The 23,999-nt window shown below is 40.1% G+C and overlaps 1 protein-coding gene and 1 pseudogene across 9 annotated transcripts; both read right to left on the bottom strand.

The window, feature by feature from the left end:
- Positions 1-5,445: 5,445 nt before the first annotated feature.
- LOC112868639 (phosphoserine aminotransferase-like) lies at positions 5,446-8,352 on the bottom strand (annotated as a pseudogene).
- A 4,042-nt stretch (positions 8,353-12,394) lies between these two features.
- Positions 12,395-23,993, bottom strand: HNRNPK (heterogeneous nuclear ribonucleoprotein K). 9 transcript variants are annotated; one of them, XM_086685102.1, is made up of 17 exons: positions 23,838-23,991; positions 21,779-21,855; positions 21,587-21,671; positions 21,050-21,147; positions 20,314-20,370; positions 18,819-18,862; positions 17,867-17,939; positions 17,275-17,346; positions 16,662-16,775; positions 16,157-16,285; positions 15,230-15,537; positions 15,063-15,117; positions 14,667-14,750; positions 14,387-14,402; positions 14,227-14,309; positions 13,653-13,822; positions 12,395-12,876 (listed from the first exon to the last, which is right to left on the bottom strand). In XM_086685102.1, exons 3-17 carry the CDS (start codon positions 21,642-21,644, stop codon positions 12,846-12,848), a joined length of 1,392 nt encoding a protein of 463 aa, XP_086541228.1. In that variant the 5' UTR covers positions 21,645-21,671; positions 21,779-21,855; positions 23,838-23,991; the 3' UTR covers positions 12,395-12,845. The 9 variants fall into 9 exon arrangements, with proteins under 9 accessions (XP_086541228.1, XP_086541222.1, XP_086541223.1 ...); XM_086685096.1 differs by having other exon boundaries at positions 12,395-12,936; XM_086685097.1 differs by lacking the exon at positions 23,838-23,991 and adding an exon at positions 23,480-23,580 and having other exon boundaries at positions 12,395-12,936.
- Between the last annotated feature and the right edge of the window lie 6 nt (positions 23,994-23,999).

Raw genomic sequence — 23,999 nt, forward strand, 5'->3', positions numbered from 1 at the left:
AGAGAATCCCAATCAGACTTTGTGCTTTCAGTGCAGAGCCAGATGCAGGGCTCAATCCCATGAACTGTGAGACCATGACCTGAGCCAAAATCAAGAGGTGGACACTTAACTGACTGAGCCAGCCAGGTACCCCTGAATTATGTCAACGTTTAAGTCTATCTCACTTTTGGATCTCGTTATGTGAGTTAAACTTCCTTATAGTTTAAGGCAATTTTGAGTTTTCTAGAACTTCTATGAAAGCTTCCTATCTTACAGGTAGCAAATATAGACATGGTTGCTGACGTCTCATGATCTGGTGAGGAAGGCAGACAATCAAATGGCTGGGTAGTATTGTACTTCAACAGAAAACCAGGCTATAGTGACTAAATAAAAAGGGGATTTTCCTATATAATAAATCCAGAGGTAGGCACTCCAGGGCTGATGCAGCCATTTGAGAATGTCAGCAAGGAACTAGGCTCCTTGCTTTTGGTCTTACTCTCCCTCGTATATGACTTTTGTCTTTATGGTTGTAGGATGGGCATTGTGTCCACAGAAAGGATGATGAAAATAAAAGGGCGAAGAGCCAAAGGAACAGGCTGGCTGAGTTTATTTCTTTTGAAAATCTTTGCCAGCAGCTCTACGCACAGGCGTAGGCTTTTGAAGACATCAAGATGACCTCTAAATACTCCCTAAGCTTGCATTTTCAAGGTTAACAGAGCCTTGATCAATGATGTTCTGTCCCCATCACCTTTCCCTCTACTCCTAAACAGTATCCAAGCTAAACTGTTCTGGTCGTCAAGAAGGCCATCATTCTGAATAGCTACATTAAATGTCAAGCTTTGGCAACAATCACTGCTACATCTTCTGTTTTCTGTCATGATAAGGTATGGCAGAAACTTACAGCAATAGTGAGTTAATGGGGCACTTGGTTGGCTCAATTGGTTAAGTATCAGGCTTAGGTTGTGTTGTCAGTGTTCGTGAGATCAAACCCCATGATAGGCTCTCTCTGAGCTGGAATCACGGAGCTTGTTTGGGATTCTCTCTCTTCCTGTCTCTACTCCTCCCCTTTGCTCCTCCCCAGCTCATTCTCTCATTCTCTCTCTCTCTCTCTCCCTCCCTCCCTCCCTCTCTCTCTCTCAAAATAAATAAATGAGCATGAAAAAAAGAAAAGAAAAGAAAAGAAAACAGCGGGTTAAGAGGTACTCTGGAGGAAAAGTTGCAAAAGTTGGCTAGAGCACCGTATAGACAGTAGACATTGCTAGAGAGGAGGCTGTAGTTTTTCATACATACAGAAGGAGGAATGTAAAATGGATTTTTGAAGATAGGACATCTGTATTATTTTCATTTCCCCTGACTCTATTGAAGTGATCAATAGACTAAAGCCCCAAGAAAGGTTAACAGAAAAGAGATGGTTCACTACTGTGTAAGTTTCCTCTGTTTCTTTTCTTTTTGATTAATCCATTTATAGCATTTAAAATTGACCACTTCCAGGGCACCTGGGTGGCTCAGTCGGTTAAGCATCCGACTTCAGCTCAGGTCATGATCTTGCAGTCAGTGAATTCGAGCCCCACATTGGGCTCTGTGCTGACAGTTCAGAGCCTGGAGCCTGCTTCGGATTCTGTGTCTCCCTTTCTTTCTCTCTGCTCCTCCCCTGCTTGTGCTCTGTCTCTGTCTCTCAAAAATGAATAAACATTAAAAAACATTAAAAAAAATAAGATAAAATTGACCACTTCCTTGAAATTCACCCTTGGCTTCTGGGGCATTATATTATTCTGGTTTTCTTAGTACCATTTGAAGTTCTTTCTCTTCTTATTGTGTGTAAAGTGTTCCATCTATAGGCTTTGGCTTAGGAACAGAGTGGACTCTTTCTGGTGAACACTATGAGTCTTAAATAATTCAATTTCTGTTTTAAAATATTTAGTTATTGGGGCACCTGGGTGACTCAGTCAGTTGAGTGTCTTAATTTTGGCCCAGGTCATGATCTCATGGTCATGAGATGAAATTGAGCCCTGTGTGGGGTTCTGCGCTGACAGTCAGATGCTCTGTCTGCTTGGGATTCTCTCTTTCCCTCTCTTTCTACCCCTCCCCTGCTCTCTCTCTCTCTCTAAATAAATAAACATTAAAAAATATTTAGTTATAATGGAATAAATATATCATCTTCATGATATATCATTATCATTACAGTTCAAAACCAATTTAGAAATTTTTGAACCATGGGTTGCTTTTAACGAGTGAAATGTATATTTCCTACTTAGGAGAAATCACTAAACATCATAAGTACCAGTGCAGAGCTTCCAGCTGATGAACATTTAGAGATTCAGGGAGATGGGGTGCCTGGGTGGCTCCATCAGTTGAGCATCTGACTTTGGCTCAGGTCATGATCTCACGGTTCGTGGGTTCGAGCCCTGGGTCAGGCTCTGTGCTGAATGCTTGCTCAGAGCCTGGAGCCTGCTTCAGATTCTGTGTCTCCTTCTCTCTCTACTCCTCCCCTGGTCGTGCTCTCACTCTCTTTCAAAAATAAATATATGTAAAAAAGTTTTTTTCAGAGATTCAAGCTCTGTGCCCCTTCCCACATAACTTGCCTTATATATCTCTTCTGTCTGGTTGTTCCAGAGCTATATCCTTATTGTTTCCCTTGCTGTCTAAACAACACAAAAAAGTTGTGGAACAAATCACACAGTCCTTGAGAGGTTCTCTGAGTTCCATTAATGCTCCTTTACAAGGTTATGCACAAGACTTAAATGTCATCAAAGAGGTGACTTGAGTGATGTCGGTCATCATCAGTTCCTGCCGGACAGATTGTCTTGCACAACCCAAACTTGGTGTGTGCACTGCTTTACAATTGATATCTCTTTGAATAATCTTGAACTCACCACTTCAGGATACAATGTAAAATATTGATCAAATAATCACCTTCTCTAGCTCAGGGTTGCTAGAAGCTGAAGCTGAGCTGTCAGTGGAATGGGTTCTGGAAATTGTCAAGCAAGAGGTTGTTGCACAGACAGTTGGAGAAATTTCCAGAACCCAAATTCAAATATGTGGAAGAGAAGCAGCAGGCCTTCTAGTTATTTTATTTCTGGGAAACAGAAGTAGACAGATTGCCTGGTGTATCTTCTATTAAGGGGGATCACGCAAATGTGTTTCCCTTGCATACTTTGATTTGGAGACTTGGTGCCAGTTGGTAATAAATCACTCAGCTAGACTGTAGGGCAAAAATAGTGAGCAGAGCAGGGCGGGGTCGAGGGGAGGAGAGGACACTCAACAATAATAAATGTAAAAGCCTGCTTTTAAAAAAAGTACAAAAAAGTAAACAGATACAAAGGAATATTTATTTTGAAATGGGGCAGGATTTACCTGGGGCAGGGATTAAGTGCCGATGTTTTATTTCTGAGGTGCAATCTGAGGATATCGACAGTGAAGGAAAGGAGAAAGGAAGTTTCAGATGGAAAGTAATATAAGGGGATGTGATATTGTGCTAGCCACTGCTTTGTGGCGAGCCTTGGAGAGACACAGCTAGTCTTAGTGTAGGAGCGTGGACACAGTCTATGTTATATGGGACAAACTATAGGGAGAAACTGCCTCAGAGCCGTTTGTGAGAGGAAGAGAGAGGAATTTCCCATCTGTCTGTTTCTGTGTCTCTCCCTCTTTTTGGATATTTTAGGATTTTAATGTCCTTCACATATTCAACATAAAATACTGACCATGGATAAACAATAGGGGGAAAGACTCCTAAGCAAAGATCTTCCAGAACTCACAGCACCATTCTGGTCAGACAGTATAAAGAGAACAAAGGATAAGGAAGTTTAACAGAGAATTTTAGTTCAATGGCTTACCTAATTAAAAAAAAATTTTTTTTAATTTATTCTTGAGAGAGAGACAGAGCACGAGTGGGAGAGGCGCAGAGAGAGAGGGAGACACAGAATCCAAAGCAGGCTCCAGGCTCCAAGCTGTCAGCACAGAGCCTGACACGGGGCTCAAACTCACGAGCTGTGAGATCATGACCTGAGCCAAAGTCAGACACTCAACTGACTGGGTCACCCAGGAGCCCCTCAATGGCTTACCTAAAACATAAAGAACCAACTATCCAACCTTCTCTTCTACCCATTGGAAGGAAAGCAAGAGTGAATTGGAGAACTTCTAAATCAGTTCTGTGAAGCAGCTTAAAAGGTGCAGGGCAGGGTGAGGGCCACAACTGTTACTAATGTATTGTTATAATGCACAATATCAGGGACTCTGAGAACTGTATTCTTAGAAATATAAATGCATAAAGATATAAACTATTTGGTATTAAAACAGATTTTGCTATATGAACATATGTCACTTTTATCTCTTTATGAGAATAACAGGATAAAGAAAGATCCCCAGTTTGCCCTTTAGCTTAGAACCCCTAAACTACTCACCACACAGTCAGTGTAAACTTGAATTAACAGATGTAGAACCCAGGAGACCCCACTATGTCATTTTGGAAAGGATCAAGATTCGGTACCCAGAGGACCCCATTCACCCTGCTGTGTCTTTGTGTGTCTCCAGAAGCAATTAACTGCAATTTGCATAATTAAGTCCACAGACAAGTTTGAATACTGGGATCCAGTTAGAAAAAGTAGCAACAAAGATACCATAAACAAAACACACACCCACACACAAAAGGGAAAGACAACATAAACTAGATTTTGTTAGCAAAGCAAGAGGAAGATTCTCTTAAATGTTTCCAGTTCAAGTCAGAATTAAGGTGTCTGTTAAGTCCCACCAGCTTTGCAGAGCTGTGAATGTTTTGCTGTTCTTTGAAAAAAAGAATCCATAATAAAATTTTCATTCAAGAAAAATACCATGTTTGTTAACTTATTGTAGCCATTCCCAAGTAGCTTTAAATTTTGTAGCTTCTACAAGGGCAGAGTATAAATCGGTTAAGTTGTGTTCATAGCTGTAGTAGAAATAAAGTAAGGGAGCACCATTTCTAGAGTCTATGGCTAAAGGTTCAGAGTAGGGAATGTTCACATTTGAAAGCTATGTCCTAAATTAGCAGCAGTATTTGGAGGCTTTGTAAAATATGGACTTTGCCACAGGTTCAATCCCTAGACTGCAGGAAATTAGGATACTGCCTCCATAGGAATGTACATAAACGGGGGGTGGGGTGGGGAAGTGAAAGCTAAGAGGTACAGTCCTATGGAGTTTTTAATATTATCAGCTTTAGTATTCCTATGATTGTGTTTAAAATTGACACAAGATTCTGTTTGTAAAGTTATTCTTTATTTCTCTAGAGACTCTGGGGGAAGTGATGATTGCCTTGATATAAGTCATTTTCCTTTTGATTACCATTTTCAACAAAAATTTATGTTGGAATATGAACTTACTGTTGAAGCTGTCCTCACAATTACATTACTATCATGTGGTTAGAAATGTATATCTGAGATAAACTTATTAAGTAATTAAACCTATTAACTGTTAATAGTGAAAAAAAAAATGTGTTCATAGCTGATGCATCTCCAAAGAATTTTTCATGAAGGCTGACAGGTTCTGAACATCTTCTTTCCTGTCAGCATTATACAGAGAGGCTGGATGCCTCCCACAGACCCACACCCTTTCAAGGAGATCACATTGAGTTCAAGAGCTTTAGTGAGTAATCTTTTTTTCCTAAAGCATCGTCTCCTTTGGCATTGCCAATGCAGTATGGAATATTCATCTTGCTTCTATTCTGGGATCCACTGGATATACATAGAATCCTTGAGACTTATCAATAATATCATAAATCATTTGTGCTTTGATGGAGCTGAACTTCTCCACGGCTGTTCTTAATCACTCCAGGACCAAGCCTATGACACAGATGCTGAAACACACAAGGGTGTTGGATGTGGAAATCACACCAAACTAGGAAACATCCACCAGCCTGGATAGGAAGTTTGAGGGCACGTAGCAAACCAGCACTGCTCCCTGGACATCAGAAATCAAGGCAAACTCTACTCTGTGCATGGTCTCGTTGGGGCAGCGATGTACATAGAAGGTTCCATGGGCTTGGATCTGGAATGTTCGCATAACTCCCAAGCTTAGGATAGGCAATATTCACATTCCTAAACTTTTAGGCTTCTTTTGCTGCCTTAGCTAACCAAGCTCCTGTCATCTCGTAGGTAGCACACCTCTCTGACCAATCAGGTTTAAGAGGACAGCAATGAACTGGCCTTGACATGCCTGTTTGCACAGAAATAATTTTGTAGTTGTCTGGAACAACTGACAATTTCCACACAAGATTTTCTGTGTTGTTATTAATCTTAGCAGAGGCTGATGGCCTGTGGCTCATTTCAAGAACACTAGTGCCAATTCCAATTGTACTCTAATAATTCTTCTTGTATCTCTAAAAACACTGAGTACAGCAGCTTAGTGGCTGGGGCAAAACTGACCACATGCCTGGGGCAGTCCACTAGGCATCTGATCCACTGGGCGAGTCGGCTGGAGGCCACAGATCACCCGGCGGTGTCTCTCTCCTTGCTCTTACTTCCCTTTGGTCAGAGTTCTCTCTTCCAGAGTTGACTCCTCTTTCATTCCAGATCGCATCATCCAGCCCCTTTGGTAGCTGCTCCAGAAGTCAGTTCCCTTCTCTGTGACATAGGGCATTTGATTCAAGTCTGAAAGGGGAGGAAAAAGCCAGAAACTTGAGGCAAGTTATTGCACTGAATGTTCAGTGGCAGCCTTGAGAGAGCCTGGCAATGATTGATTTATGCCCCAGATGGCATAACTGTGAAGACCCAAGTGACATTGGTTGGCAGCAGTGGCAGCTGAGACCTGTGCTTTTTATTGCCACCCCCACCCCCCGAAATTAGCAGTACTGCCTGCACAAGATAAGCCTCTTTGATGGGCTGCATGTAACAGCAACTGTCTAATTAATTTAAGCAAAAAGAATGTTTTGAAAAGTTATGAGAAAGAAGAAGTGAAGGATAGAAGAAGGGGAGGCTGGGGAACCAGTTTGAGAAACTGCCCAAAGTTTTCTTCTACTAGTGCTGCTGAGAAAACTCACCATGATCATTGTAACTTGGCTTGCAATCAATCATTGTGCTCAAGATTTAAATTCCCAGGTCAGGCAAGCCTTGGTAAAATGCCTACTCTCTTGGTGTGATAAGGACTCTCCCAAGGACCAGGATATAAACAGCTGAGAGAGAAACCTCCAAAAGCAAAGCTGGGTCCTATTAGAAAGGTCAAAGTGAAGCTGTGTTGTTTAACAAAAAGGTACATTATAATTCATTCCTATGGCTATTCAGTATCCAAATAATTGTTTGCATATGTATACTTTCAAAAACACTGCTAGCAAAATGCAGTTACTCTTTATAAAAAATTCTCATCCCTTCCAGAGAAGGAGAGAACTCAATGTCTCATTACTTACTGCATCAAAATCTAAGTCAGGGATGTCTCGGTCGTGTAAATTTCTGCTCTTGCTCCAGCTCAACTGTCTTAGATCAAGTCCCTAGAAGCAGAGCCCTGGTCAGGAATTCTTGTGCCAGTGACTCACTGGAGGAATGTTCTCAGGTGAAAGGAAGCCAGGGAAGCGAGCAAAGGAATCATGAGTGAAGCCATGATTTGGTCGCAACTGGAGATTAGTGTCAGCTTGATCCCACAGAGTTCTGGAGGCTGAATTGTACAGAAAATTGGTGCCAGTTTGAAACACAGGTATGAATCAATAATCTAGATAAAGCTACCTGATCTACCAGATGAAGGCTCCAACCCAACTGAGGCTACCTCCACCTAGAACTTATGGTTTGATTGTATTTGCCTTACTTTTCTTGCCTTTTACCTCTTGACTTCTAGGGCTCTCAAATTCCCATATGACCTCTTTCTCTATACGTTCCCATTCCTATTGATGGTAGAAAAAAAACACATAAACTTGCCAAATTAAATGCAAGTGGAGGTCTTTTCCAGTTTTATATGGTCTAATTTAAGGGAAATAATTATTCAGTTAAAGGTCAGACCCCTTATTAGGGATTTTTTTTTTCTAAACAGTCTTTTACCTCTACCTTTCCAAGACCTCCCAGAGGTCTTCTGGGTGCCAAGGGTATAAGGTGTTCTGATAATAGGAGTAAAGAGCCTTTAGCATCAAGTGGTCTCTGCTCAAGCTGAGGTGTAGGTTTGTTTGGGATCTTCTGGTGTCTGACTTCAGTTACCACTGAATGGACCGAAGCTAGTCTTAGCTGGTTTCTCAGCACTCGGCCTAGCTTTCTTCTTGACTAACTTGATCTCATTTTATTGAGATCAATGAATATTGATCATGAATATTGACAAACCTTTGAAATTCTGCTGTCTCCATCCACCCCCTGACTAGGCTATCTTCCTTACAGCCTCTGATATGCAGTAACCTTCCTCTTCACTGTGATGACCCCATGGCAAGCCCATTAGCACTCAACTGGTGTCCCTCTTATGCCATATGGGCATCAAAGGGAATACTGTGGAGTGTGTGTGCAAATCTCAGGGTTTCTCTGTCCCAAAACATGATTGCCTCAATTTCTGCTCTGCTTTACAAGCCCATGTAGTCATGGGGATACTTTGCAGGGCTCCAAATAGTGAGGTTAAGCCTTCTCTTTCAGCTTCCTAGTCAACCTACCTGGAGTTCCTGCTTCCACTAATCATCCTCTACTGGATGAACCCTAGGGAGGTTTCTGAAGGACCTAGCTGGTACTTTCTATTCTGTTCCTGCCTAATCTCTCTTTACTATCTAAATGACTTTTGCTCTCATGAACAGCTGTCATATGCCACACTCCCCACCCCCCTCCCCCAAGCCCCACCCCCGGCCTTGGCCCGACCCCACAGACACTTTTGTTCTAAGTGAACTGGCCCTTCCCTTCCAGGAGGCCTATTCCTTAATGATAGGAGGACTTCAAGGAAGAAGGGGGAAAAGGGAGATAGGATGACTGAAAGAAAATATTTCTGAAAGGATTCTGGAAGGTTTATAGTTTTGGTGACATACTTTTTCTCTCATAACTACAGGTGTGGGGGTTACAGGTCTGAGTTTGGAGGAGCAGGGGGCAGTGGGAGGAGCACGGATTCTGGGCAGAAAATGAGGTGAAGACTAGGAAAGTTTGAGGTCACAGGAGAGCTGGTCTATCAGTTAACCACAAGCTTGTTGCTAGTGCCTGTTACTCATTTGGCAAATGGGAACCCAAGCCTACAAAGCATTTACATCTTAGATTTTCCAACGTGCTTGACTCAAATTAGCTCCCCATTTAAATACAGACAGATGTGAAATGTTTCATTTTCTAGGTATTCTTTTTTTCCCTGAGGTCGGATTTCTTCCCTGACTGGAAGTGCTGAAGCCTGGTTTGGGCAAATGATGGCCAGCTGTGTACACAAGCGGCATCTGCTAAGAGGTGAAAGGGATAGAATTTTGGGCTAACACAATGGGATTTCTCTAGTTTTAATTCTACAGTGTCCAATCTGCTTGTGAATGTGTACACCTGTATGTACAAACACACATTAGTTTCTGCTTTCCTAAGCACATTTTTTTTTCCCCTAGTAGATGGTTACTGAACTGTCTCTCCAAAAAAATGGTTTCTAACCACTGCATCCTTAGGGCCCACCGCTGTACCTGTATACGTTGGAAACTAAATACAGTTAATGAAAAGGTATGGAAACATTACTATATATTGCTGTATTACACTGGTCTTTAAACTGTTCAGTTTGTTAAATACGCAGATTCCTGGTACCTCTCTCTGGAGATTGTGACTCAGTGGAACTGAGGTGTGGGGGTCTAAATATTTTTAACCAGCATCATTGGCGATTTTAAAGGTAGTCCTAGGAACAGTTTGAGAAATACTGATTAAGCTTTTTGTAAGTTCAGTGCCTCCATGAGGAAACAGTTCATGTCATCTCTAACTTGCCAGCAACAGGCAAACCTTAATAGGAGATGCAAAATATTTATAATGGATTTAATTTACATTTAGCCATCATCAAGACTGAATCCCTTTCCAAAAAAAATCCAAAATCCAAAAAAAGCATTAGACACTTAAAATCCTACTTTGTCAACAAAAACATTTTCATTGGCCTGTGAGAGAAAATTCAAAATGTCCCTTTAGTAGCAAGCTTCACATTAGATTTGTTTGTGGAACAGTGATTCCATTTTGAGCACAAACAGAAGACACTGTAAACAAACCACTAAAATGATTAAGAGAAATATTGCTATGTTAATTTTCCTCTTCAGTCTCTAAGCATTCCAGTAGTTATCAGTGATCAAAGATTTGGAAGTTAACTACTAGATCATTCAACAAAATTGAAATATTTTACATTACAGTCTCATTTTAAAGGCAAAATTTGAATGGCAGGGAAAGGTTTTAAAACCTTCATTCCTGAAAAACTTTGGTGCAAGCTACATGATTTCCAACGTTTGTTGGCATTTTGGTAGTAACTTTCAAAATGTTAAGTTGAAAACATTTTAGGAATCTCATGTTTAAATTTTTAAAGCTTTAACAAATCAGCGTATGTACTAGTCACTTCTTATAAAATTGGTTCAACGTTCCATTTAAGGGAATTTTAAGCTTCATGTTTACTTCTGATAAATTTCTCAACCTAACTCAATTTCTAGCCCATATTCCAACACCATTTACAAATATGTGGCAACACAAAAGACCTCTCCCTTCCCAAGTGGCACATCCAACTTTCCAATGGCAGATATTCTCTCATCTATTTAATTTTTTGGTAGGTTTATAGGTTCAAGGTCAGAATTCTTTGTAAAAGGCAAAAGTTAAAACCCTTTCACACTAATAATCCAGGAGTAACTTTTGAATGACCAATGAGTGCTCTGAAAGCCAGTGTTCTCCAGGGATGTCCTCCTCCAGTAAGACTAACAATTTGACTAAGTAGCACCTGTCAATTTTTCTGTAGGGGAAGGGCTCATTTCAACAGAAGGTTGTACTACCCTAAACAACTCAGCATCAATCACCCATACTTAAAATACCCAAGGGGGATGCTTAAGTAACACCCATGTGGCAATACAGCCTAATTTCTCCTTTTGGGAAACTACACATGTAGCATTCAGTAGTTTTAAATGATGTTTTGTTTTGACACTTATTTCAGTTATCAAGGGAATACTCAATTCCTCTCCAAACTAAAAAAGGAATGAAATTCTGCCTTTAAATGATGCTTGCATGCACGTACTACTTAATGTATACTCCAGAAAACCCCCCTACTTCATCTATATGTCCAAGTCTTTTTTCCTAAACCTATAAAAGCAGAATTGCATCCTTGATTATTCTCTGTAGACTTGAACTGTTCTCATGCTTTCTAGACAGTCGGAGGTTAATAGAAATTTTTAGGAATTTATGAGCCAGGAACCATACATAGTAAGGCAGTTGTTACATTATCTGTCAGCATTTTCAATCATCAAACTAGAGCTATTTTAAAGATAAAAACCTAAGAAATCTAAAATTTCTCGTAGGCAGTGTTGAGAATAGGAAGATCTGTACAACTGAATAATCATGACTCAGCTCTCATTATGCTAGACTCCCCCTTTTAACAAATTAAGAGCTTAATCACTGGGATTTTATATTTACCACCCCTGCCAGACTTCATTTATAAATGCTAGAAACACACTTCACACAAAAAAAATATAATTTAAGATTACTGTATTTCCTTACAAGAGGAACGTTTGAACAAATTTTACAGGTAGTCAATCAACCCTTGTTCAAATTGGGCACACATCAAATCTAGCATTATGGGAGTTTTATTTATTTGGAAGTGAACTTTTAACTATCAGTACAAATGCCAAGATACTACACAAAACATCCACAGGAACTTTTTTCATCGTTTTTTTTTTTTTTTGAATTGTTCACAAACATTTCCTACATAATCCAACATACAACAGAGAAATGGTACATCTTTTTCCTTCAGTTTGCATACAATGGAAAAACAAGAATATATATATATTTTACAAAGTTTAACTAATAGACACTAGCAGGCTGACAGTTTGTCTATAGGTGAGAAATTATCTAATAAAAAATAATAAGAATTTATTTAGCATCAGTCACTTCCATAACCAAGTATTATTCTGATTAATAAAACTTGTTGCCATTAGGCTTCTGGCATATATTTAAACCATTACTGAATTTGTAGTATTGCTCCCCACCTCGGTTCTCCTTCACAATTACTAACATAGAAAACTGTTGCAGAGTAGGGGCAAGCATTTGCAAAAACAAACAAAAAATCCCCAGCTTATTATAAGCATGAATGTGTATGACAAAATTTCTTTCCAAGCAATGGACTTTCAAATCATCAAGAAATCACCAGAATGGAATTTGCCAAGATATTATGCCTAAGTCCAAGAAGAGATGCATTTATTTATATCCAACAGAGGAGCTGAAAATCAAACTTAGTGTTTAGTTTGGGGTGGGTTTGGGAATCCAGCCATTTGAAAAATGACTGTCTTAAAAAAAATGACCACCAAAAATAGGTTCACTAAATTTATTTTAAAAATCATAAAACGTTTCTTACAAAAGAGCATTACATTCTGCACACTGCTCTGAATAGATGCCAGGGACATATGGACTATTATTGTTACTTTTCCTCCCTGTCCCACCCCCCAAAATGTTACAGTGACCACAAAGCAAAGTGTTCACAATAATTACATGGGGGGAATATTTTTCCTTTAAACCACCAACAATGAACAAAAATTAAAATTCACTCACTCTGCTGCTGTTTCAAAATTTCAATGTTAGTTTTTGCACGCCCTTCCCCCCCCCACCCTGTTTGTAAGGAACTAAAACATTACATCTGGTGAACAGCAAAGATTTCACTACACCTCAAATGCAGAACACCTATGAAGCAGAGGAATGTTGGCTTTTTAAACAGAAGCAGATAAAAAAAAAAAGATGCAGGACTCCTTCAGTTCTTCACTAGTCTTAGAAAAACTTTCCAGAATACTGCTTCACACTATAAAAAAGAAAAAATATCTTGCATTAGAATCCTTCAACATCTGCATACTGCTTCACACTATAAAAGAAAAGAAAAAAAAGTACGAATTAGAATTTTTGTTCGTAACATCTTAATCAACATTAAGACAATTTCAATGCTAAATTAAAATGATAAACATGTCCATTACAATTAGAAGAATTAAAACATTAGCAATTACAAAATTAGAGCAATGTAAAATTCAAGAAAAATGATTAATAGTAAATCAGACATTAGTAGAGCAGAATTAGGAAAATGAAATTAAAAGTTGTTAATATTTGGTAGAGAAGACAAAGAAATGCCAGTAAGGTGTGAAATGCTGCGTTTTACAGCACCAATCATTTGTCCTGTAGAGGCATGGCCTGTGCCATATGGCAGACTGTGATTTGTTGTCGATTTAGTTATCTAAAAACAACAAAATCACTAGTCTTCCACACAGAACTAGACCAACATCCACTGAATCTTCTACATTTTCTACAGGCTCTGTATAATTTATAACAAGTGGTTTTGGCAGCAGTTTTCACCAGAGAAATGAGAAGTTTGCTTGGTTAAGGCTTCTTCCAGCAAGATTAGTATTGAATGTCTTCATTTTTAGTAAGAAAGCAGAAGAAAATTAAAGCAAAGCTATTAGAATGTTTAGAAGTTAGGTCCCCAAAAGGTTGAGACACCATGGCTTCTAAAAGAAAAATCAATTGAGAAGAAGGCTTTTTAAAGTTTTAGTATGTACTAGGCTAGCACAAAGCTAAACTCAAACTGACCTGTTCTGCAGCAAATACTGTGCATTCTGTATCTGGTCCTGTGTTCCTGTAATGGTAATGATCCGATCTTCGGACCCTTCTAAAGGTTCATCAATTTTGATCGAAGCTCCTGACTCATGACGGATTTGTTTAATCCGCTGACCACCTTTGCCAATAATAGATCCAGCCAACTGAAAAGATTTTAAAAACAAGTGTTTATGATATACTTTCAAAGTAACCACATTACCTGTATTTTCAATGAATATCAAGAGTACTAACTTTGCACAGTTTATTCTAAGATTACTTAAGGCCCTCTAACCAATCAAGGTTTGAATTATAATGTTATTTACACAGCACACATCAACACTTCCTTTAATAAACAAATCAAGGGCTTCAAAACCCTCAGCTTTTAAAAACAGTGCAAGACTCAAGCCGGAGAAAGACACCTCACTGAAGTCTGTAAAACACAATTTTAATCCTAAAATACAGTATTTTTATTAAGACCTTTTATTAAAAGTCAGGACACTAAAGAAAAAGACTCATTAAACGTTCCTTGTTAACATTACAAGAATGTAAGAATTCAAAGAATACTCACATCTTTGGGAATAGTTACTTGTGTAGTAATAATAGGTCCACCAAGATCACCATATGAGCCACGACCCCCTGCATAGGAATAATCTGATTTAAATAATGAGCATTAAGTTCATTTAGAAAGCATGAAATAATGTTTTGATTTCACAAAGGAAAAAACTTACCATATCCGGAGCCACCCTAAAAATGGAAAGAAAAAATAAAAAATTACTTTGCCTTCAAAACTACCCTTCAGGTATTTTAATATTCCTAAAATCTTAGTTTAGGAAACTAGAGTCCTCCCATATTCTCCCTAGGTTTTAGAAGACAATCCTTGGGGAAGAAAACACTTCAGGTACATAGCACAAAAACAAACACATTACAGGAGGGAAAAACACTTACTGGCAAGGAGGTAAACATTTTAAGTTATTATTGACATGAATGCAAACACCCATGATACTCAACCTGTGGTTCATATGCCATTTGCCATTCTGATGGGCTCCATGTATCTATCGCAGAGTCCCAAGTTTCATCAGCACTGAAACCAACCTGTGTCGGAGATAGAACTTGTTAATATAACCTGGACTATATATTTCAGCCATTTTATAAGGTTCATTTTTATTTCACTTCACTCAAATATTTATTAGCACCAATCATACATTGTGGGGAAACAAAAATGGCTCAAAAAAGTCTTAATATTTCAACAAACAACTGACAATGATTTAACTAGTTATCTACCAAGTCTACCGGTAAAGCAAGCTTTTCAATTAACAATCATCTTCAACAAACTGTCAACTACTTGACTTTAAAACCCTTTACAGGCCCTCACATATACATTGATGATAAATGAAGAGTTCTTACCATGCCGTCATAGCGGTCTCCAGGTCTTCCTCTTCTGTCATAGGCCATTAGATCTCTGTAAGCACAGTACGTGTTGTAATCTCAGTACACGTCACACACAACAAAAATCTATCTACCCATCAAATGTAGCCGGTTGTAAGTTAACTGTGTGGATGTAATAAACTTACCCCCCTCTAGGTGGTGGCGGAGGAGGAAGAGGAAGATTCCGAGCTCTGCTACCACCCCGGCCACCTCGTCCAGGAGGCGGCGGAGGAGGTCCTCGACGAGGGCTCATGTCGTCATAATCTCTTCTAGATGGAGGCATAGGACGCCCACCCCGACCAGGAGGCATTCTATCAAAACCGCCTCTCCCCCGCATGGGAAATCCCACAGGACGTCCACGGCGGTCATCAAACATCATTGTAAAACCACCATAATCGTAGGTTTCATCGTAAAAATTGGGATCGTAAGGCTGTGCACGTCCTTTGATGGGAGACTAAAACAAAAATGTAGCAACGTTAGAGAAAAGAACAAGGAAAAGAAACTTGTTTCATACTAAATGTTAACAAGCCAAACATTTCAAGTCCCTTATTTCTCCGGGGAGGTACTTGGGACAGGAGAAAGCAATCAGGCAAAAGGTTAATAGGAGGAAAGAAAGTATTTTAAAAAAAAGCAGTATTTTTGGTGAGTCTGAAAATTTTACTGGCTTGTGGGGGAAGAAGCAGCAGGCTTTTACCCTCAGATCTCAAGGAAGAGAACACAAAACCCCACCCACACATTTCACAATGGGGTCTTTAAAGGAAAAAAAAAAAACATCTCAAGGGCTGAAGGGATCAGTATCCTGGGTAAGCCTCTAACTCATGCTGAAGGACGTCAGTTGGGAAGCTATGCAACGTAGTACTAGTACTATAAAAACTACTTGAAGGACCAAAAATTATTAAAATTCTCACCAATAATCAAATAACCACCATCTCAAAAAACTTTTACATTAAAATATCCAAAAAACAAGAAAACCCCAATGGGTAAAGGCATAAGACAAAAGCCCTTTGTCTAAACATTGTGACACTACTTTAGAATAAAAATTTGTTGCACAGAATTGAATGTAAATGAAGTACCTCCGAAATAAGATCAAGGATGATCTTGATGCACTCTACAACCCTATCAGGTTTTCCTCCAATAAGAACGACTCTGTCAGTGGAATGAGGACAGCATTCCTGGAAAAGCTTGATTGTTGTCTGTGTGTTCTGGAATAAGTATATAGTAAAGGGAAGCATTAATTAGAAAACATTTAAAAATACATGAAATACACCAAAAAAAAAAAAAAATCCTAGGTTCAGAGAAATTTGCATTCATATTCAGTACCCCCCCCCCCCCACCTGACCATATAAAAACCCTGTTAAATAGCTCTAGGACCTTGCCAGTGTATAAAAATTTTGACAAAAAACTCGCCCAAGCATGTCCAGGCCATTGTATTTTAAAAGCAAACTACATGAACAAAGAAGTGATAAGGAATCTTAGGGAGGGAGGTCAAGTGGGGGAAGGAGAGAAGTCCACTGATCCAACTGTGTATGAACAACTATTCTCTAGTATACAGTAGAAGAAAACAAACAGTGCCTTTACCTCTCGAAGTTCTTTGATTTTAGCACCTTTGACCCCAATAATGCCTCCTGCCAGACTCTGATGAATCAACAGTCTCAACTCGCAGTCAAAGTCGCTTCCTTTATAGTGTTGGTACTGCAGAGGGAGAGTTATAAGATTTTAGTCCCAAATCAAAGAATCCCCAATACACACTTATCTGCTATAAGCATGACAATATACTGTTGCAGTGAGCAACCTGAATTTATATTTCAATAACTTTACCAGTTATGTGCTTATTATCCTCAATAGCCAGGCCCAAAAAGGACATTCTGCACCACCTTAAAAAACTATTTTATTTTCAGGTCCTGCAACACCATACCCACACTGCAGCCATTTAGCATGTCGCTGTTACCACAAAATTATTATTAACATTCAAATAACACCATAATAAAAATGACTGCAAAGCACTTTGCAAATGTAGTTAATTCCCACTGCAGCATGGAGCAGGGTCAACAGTGAGTTGTAAGACCATTCATTTCTCTTGTTTTTAAGCCTTTTTCTATAGAGACGGGATAAGTACACTATGTTAAAAATAAAATTGATCCTATGGGCCAGGCTCCATACTTCAGTGGGGTTCAATGGCACTATGACATACATTTAAGCATTCCACAGCATCAGATTCGAGCGGGAGCTGGCTGGTTGCAGTGGGTGATGGCAACTGCAGGCCCTGAAAGTAGAAAAATAAGAGTAATAGGTTAAGTGTCTAGTGTGATCAGGCTATTGTCGCATATATTGGTAAAGCTACTACAACATATTTCATATCTATACCATTAAATTCTTAAGAATCAAAGAGTAACTTTTTTTCTATATATCCAATAAACACATGAATATATAAAATTAAAAAAATCTAACACAGTCCTTTCCAACACAGCCCCCCCCAATCAATATTCTACCTTAAAAAACACCTCTTCTAGGACTAGAGCCCATAAAATATGTGCTACACCCATATGCAAGACCACAGGTAGTTCGTATTTACTCTGGAGTGGCCAGACTACATTTTTTTTTCCAGATTACATTTTAAAACACACACATGGAGTAGTAACCATGCACATTATGTAGCAGTTTATATGTCGCTGCTACAAACTGTCACAGCCACTGTCTCTCCACCTCCCCTATTAAGCCCCAATAAAACATTTTAAATATTCCCCCCTCAAATTGCCAAATACATTAAAAAAAAGAGAGCCTACCTCTTCCAAGGTAGGGATGATTTTCTTCAGAATTTCTCCAATTGTTTCAATATCAGCACTGATACTCAATATGCTGTCAAACATCACAAATACCAGATAGTACAAAAAAGGTGGAAAAGAAAAAATGAGTTTTGTGTTCATCATCAGTAGTCATACAAACTTTCACAGAGAAGTAACATACAATTATTTAATCTCCCCATTTAAAGTAGCCTATTTATAGGTTTTTCACATGCATTTTGTTTTATGCCCAATACAGACATGATAACAATATTAGGAGACTTGCAGAGAGACAGAGAGAATGGGCTCTTGGAAGGGCTCAGATTAAGTGGGCAATAAATTGACCAGAACTGAAGCAGAGTTGAATATTTATGTTCCCCGCCACCACTAAGTTAATTAAGGATACCCTCGCTGTTACATTGGTAAAACTGGCACACCTTCTCTTAGGCAAAAGTGGGGGAATATGCAAGTGGTGAACATTATATCTGGAGTAAGGTTATGGATACCAGTTAGAAATTAGATCACTAATGGGCTCTGCAAGAAAACAAATACAAATGCGAGACAAAACAAAGACAACACAAATGAGAAGTGAAGGAAAGTGAACCAGAGTTAGCATTTCATCAGAAAAAATTATGAACAGGCAATGTTGGGAAGCAAGGTGGGCCACAAAGACAGAGCGAGAGACTATTTTGGTAACAATTTGATTTACAATGCAGCAAATATGCAACACTTGAAGCTGTGCTCCTTCCATCGAAATAAAATTAGTGGATCGTTTGGGTGGGCAACTCACGGTAAAAGTTCAGTGACAAAAAGACTTAATGGGGAAAATAAGACAGAAACTTGAAAAACAATACACCGTCTAAAGGGGATACTATTTAATTATATAAAAGGCAGGTAATAAAATACATTTCTCTCTTTCTAATCAGGCAGTGAGGCATAAACTGTTGGGACATACCGCTCGGGGCCACTGCTGTCTGGGACTGAAACACTGGCATTGTACTGCATTGGTCATTGGCGTTCGTGGATGTTGGCATTGGGCATGGGCATTCAATCAGAAGTTGTCAAGTATGGTACCCGTTTGGCAACGAGCACATTTTTGGGCATAGCCAACCAGGGTTTTCACATGGGCGTTCAGGGGCGGATGGGCCAACGTCATGGTGGGCAACGCAGGGGTAAGTCGATCCAGTACATGGGCAACGGAGATATATGGCCAAAAAAACAAGGAGAGGGAAAAGGGGGAAAAGCAATAAATTTTAATTTAATACAAACTATACTCATACTCTCAATTAATGAAACAAGCTTAAGTTGTTCTGAAGACTAACACAATAATGGACTTCTCTAAATCTGACTGTGGCTTAACATTTAAGGACCTTAAATGATGGTACTAGCTATTTTTTTTTTCTTTTTAACAAACGATGTTTCAGTAGCAGGCTGGCTCATGAGGGTAGACACAAAACCTGTCATGACTCAGTTTACTAAAATTCTTGAGGAAATGGGGAAATTGATAACCCAGATAATTATATAGAACATCTGGATTAAGAGGAGAGAGGTTTGTAAAAGACAAAACAAAAATTCCCACACCACCAAAAACCCTATCTCTTAAAAGACCAGTTTGGTTTCCTGGAGGTTTAAAACGCATTCCTAGATCCTAGCAGGCAAGTTTGTAAAATTTAAAACAAATTTTCAAGTTCAGTTTACAGGAGGAACATACAAAGATCTGCGACCAAGAGAGAAATGAAATACTATCAAATAAGTATTCAACACAAAGTTATTATTTGCCTCAACTTTAGCAAAGAAACATTAAGAGTGTGTACACTACGAGAAAAAAATTTAGGAATTTTGGTGTAGCCAAGTCCTATAAATATGCTCGCTTCTGGTGATACCAACATTTAATGTGTCTAATCACAAGAGTCAACCCACTATAAAATATGAAGACTCAAACAAATCATTGGCATTGACAAATGGTTTCCCAATTATAAGATTAAGCGTCTATTCTTTACCCATATTTAAATCATGCAACCTCAACATTAATCTCTTTGTGCTCCATGTGCAAGCTGTTAAACAGATGGACGATTAAAAAATAAAAATTTCGGAGTTTAATCAGCCACCTGCAATGGTTTTTGTAATACTGTAATTGATTCACACACAGTAACTAGTGCAATTAAGGGTTTTTACACTGTCGTTATTTCTAATTAAAATGTTATCTTGAAGTGAATAATTTGGTGTAAAGTTATCAGAAAGGGAAGAGGTTTAATACAGATCCCCCCTCCCCAAACTCAATCTGTGCTTTGTTATATCAGGAATGGCAAACCTTGAAATCAACTATGTATTCAATTATTACAAATGGCTTGTATCTAGACTATTGAATGATTTCTATGATGCAAATCTTTAAATTCCTACAAACACATAAATTGAAGCTGCTTGTGTAGTTTAAACTCTTTAATACTTACGTCTGTACGGAGAGCCTTAATATTCTTGCCTCCTTTTCCAATCACTGCCCCAGCATTCTGGAGAAGACATAAACACAAGAAATTTACTTTCCCTTATATCAACAGGTCTTCCTATGCTTTTAAAACTGCAACCAAACCCTTCCACCCCCACAAAAAACAAAAACCCTAACAAAACTCTAACCTCCCCTTTTTGGTTATAGAGCTGAAAATCTATCTGGGTATCAAAATCAAAATCATGAAAAAAAAAAAAAAATCGAGAGTCTATTGAGTTTTGGGGATGAAAACACTAAGACAGCTTTGCAATATTAAGCATGCCAAAAATACAGAGCGTGAAAATTATGTACTGATTAACTTTATGGTATCATTCCGAAAAAGGTAATTTAAATACACTAGGTACCTTCACATTGTGATGTGATAATGCCCATCAAGTCAACTGCCAGCTAGGATATTTTCCCCACAATGCAATCAAGGTGTAATCTTTAATCCATTAATGCTTTAATCATCACCTATACCCTTTCTCCTACTTTTACTCATAGCGTCACTGTATTAAGGGCTTTCATTTTAATTGTCATCCAAATAACACGGTTTACCAATCTGTTTAAAAAGAGCCACACACATCTTTTACATTCCTTAATCTGTAAGGCTCAGGATGCTTCCCAGAGGGCCAAACCAGAACTTATTTTAATTTCTACTTTAGTAAGAACTACTTTAAGATTTTCAAGAGTAAAATTTATACCTTGCTCTGAAGCAGAATACGTAGTTCAACCATCTCATCAGTGTTTCTAGATCTTTTAAAAGCTTGCTCCTCTTCCATATCTTCTGCAGGGCGTTTACCTAGAAATTAACAGTTCAGATGTCAAAGAAAGCACCAGTTATCAACAAGAAAAAGCCCCTTTAATCCAATTACATTTTAGTTTTAACCCACAGGACAGAGAAAGCAACTCCGTTCTGTTTGGAGATTTGTTGCTAACTGAAAAGGCCAAAGCCGCTCAGATTCTAACTTTTAATTATGAATCAAAGCACGTTCCCTTCCAAAAAACTCTTTCTAAACACAAAACAATGAAAGGGACAAAATAATTCAAGAGATTGAAAGTTGTAAAACGCAAAGAAAAATATTTTTTGTTGTCTTTATCTTAAGTTTACCGTCAACAACACAAAAGACAGTTGCATATAGTTCCTAAGTAGAAGAAAACTGACAGGGATGTCACACTAAACCGTTCTAAATAATGAAACAGAATAGAAAACACAAAAATTGCTAAAAATGTGTTCTCACCAAATTCACCATTGGTTTCAGTGTTGGGGAAGGTTTCCTCTGGCTGTTCAGTTTCCATTTTCTTGAATTAAATGGACACACCAATCTGTTGAAAAATAAAGAGGCTAGTACATTTGGTTTATTGGAAAGTAAGCTTTGTGTCTCGCTAAATAAAAGAAAAGGCAAAGAAATGACTCTGCTTCTAGAACGTACCAGGTATTATATATCCTTGCAGAGCAGAACTGAAGTGTTCTGGGCGGGACCAACTGACACCCTAGTGCTGCAGTAGCCTATAAAAACCAACATAAATCAGTTTTGCTTTTTGGTTCCTCATTACTAAATACTAATGAACAGTGATCTGAATACAAATAAACTAAAGAGCTCTTTCTATAACTTGTTTTAGGGTCTTACACTCTCAAGTGAGTGTAAGCCTTAGGAAAAAAAAGTAACCAAAGGACTCTGATTTTTTTGCAAAAGGGAAACCACGAATTTTTAGCCATTGGACTGAGTCCCACCACGGCAACTAATGGTTTTATACAATAAATACAGAAACGACAAAGACCTGTAATAAGCTCAGACTCTCAATTTTGTCCCCAAAGGTATAAATTTATAGGTACACAAAATTGATTATACTGGAATTTTAAATTGCTCGTGGGTCTCTTCCCATTGCTGACTTGAAAGGCCATTCTCTGAACTCTCTAAAGTTTACAAGCGAAGGCAAATTCAAGCTATATCCAACAATCAGGTCAAAATACCGGAAAATTAAATCTTAAAAAAAAAACCTTATAGGGAGCAGACCCAAACCGCCAGCACTGCTCTATTACTCAAATACAGCTAATGGAACCCCAGAACGCTAATACTGGCCCCATAGAAATAATTGAAGTTAGGTTAAAACTCTCTGCATCGTAACAATTATTTAATGTCAGCGTGATAGGACCGCAAGTCGCCTTTCACCAGCCCTCACAGGACTAGCAGAAAAGAAATAGTCAAGTGGCTTCTGCCAGACAGCCTAAAGCTAACACTCGAGGATACGTTTTATGCCTTTCATTCTTCCATAACATTTGTCGATAAGCTTCTCTTTTAACGACTAACTGAAACGCTATCCTTACGGCCCATCCTTCAGCTAAGCGTTGGAGTATGCTGGAAAATTCAGATAAAAACGTTGCCGCGGTTCATCGGTCAAATCTTTCAGTCACCGTTCCTCAGACCGTGAAAACCACTAAAACGGGCGCGACTAGCCGAACGCAAACATGCTCCCCCCCGCCGCCCCGCACGATACCGGGGATCCGCAACGGCCGAGTAACAGGAGTCGACTAAGCCGAAGGCGAGACCAGAAGCGCCGCGCCGCTCCTCACCCGGACCCGACAGGAAATGGCGGCCCGCGTAATGGCGACTACGTGCTACTAGGCGGAGCCGAGCGCGGACCCCCTCCCCCACCCACCACGCGGTCCCGAGATCTCATCCCCCGCACCCTCCCCCCACCGCGGGAGAGACAAAGCAACGGAGGCAGCCTCGACCGTCCCATCTCCCCCGCTCCAGCTCCGAGCCTGGGGCCGGGAGGGCCGAAGTGCGGGGGGCCCCACACAAAGAGAGCGGCGGCATTCTCCACCGCCCTCAGGTCCCGCCCGCCGGCCGCCTCTTCCTACACAAGATGCCTGATTTCAAGCCTGCAAAACTACAGATCATCCTACAGGCAGTTGCCTCGCAATTCCCCCCCGCAGCCTCTAGCACCACGACGCGGACTGCGGATACGCGCTCAGGGAAATGGCGGAGGTGGGGGGGAGGGGAAAGCGGGCAACGTTCCCTTCTGAGAAGCGGCCAACCACCAAGCAGCCCCCAAACGCCTCCCTCAAGCGGCAAACTTGGTCTCCGATCCTCGCCCCCACGCACCGTTCGCCCTGCCCCGTTCCTCACCGCGCGAGGCCGCCGTCCCTGTGCCGCCGCGCCGCCTCAGCCGGTCACAGCTAGACAGAGAACGAGCGCAGGCCCCCGCCGCCTTCCCCCGCCTCCCCGCGCTCTCCTACCCCGCCGCCGAGCCCAATTGGTTGCCCGGGCTTCAGCGGTGGCGCGAGGGCAAAGCGATTGGCTCAAGGCCGCGTCAATCAAGGCGCCGAAGGAGGCGACGCCACGCCTCGCGCCGGCGCCTCCCTTCAGGTTGTGAGGCCGCTAAGGGCCCGAGAAAAGCCGGGCTTGGGAGAAGTCAACGCAATCTTTAGGGAGGCCAAACCCCTGCCTGAATCTATAATACCCTAGCGCCGAAAACCCCAATTACCTATAGGCCGCAAAAAAGCGGGACGTAGGCAAGACGTCGAGGTTGCAGCAGCAGAGAAACAGGGAATAATGGCGTCTGCAGTGCTTTCGCCTGGAGCGCCCTCCTCCTTTCTCGTTCGCGCACTCACTAGAGGCAGAGGGGGGGGGGGGGGGAACCTCTCGC

This window comes from Puma concolor, chromosome D4, assembly GCF_028749965.1.
Source record: "Puma concolor isolate L17-30 chromosome D4, mPumCon1.1.hap2, whole genome shotgun sequence".
Lineage (NCBI taxonomy): Eukaryota > Metazoa > Chordata > Mammalia > Carnivora > Felidae > Puma > Puma concolor.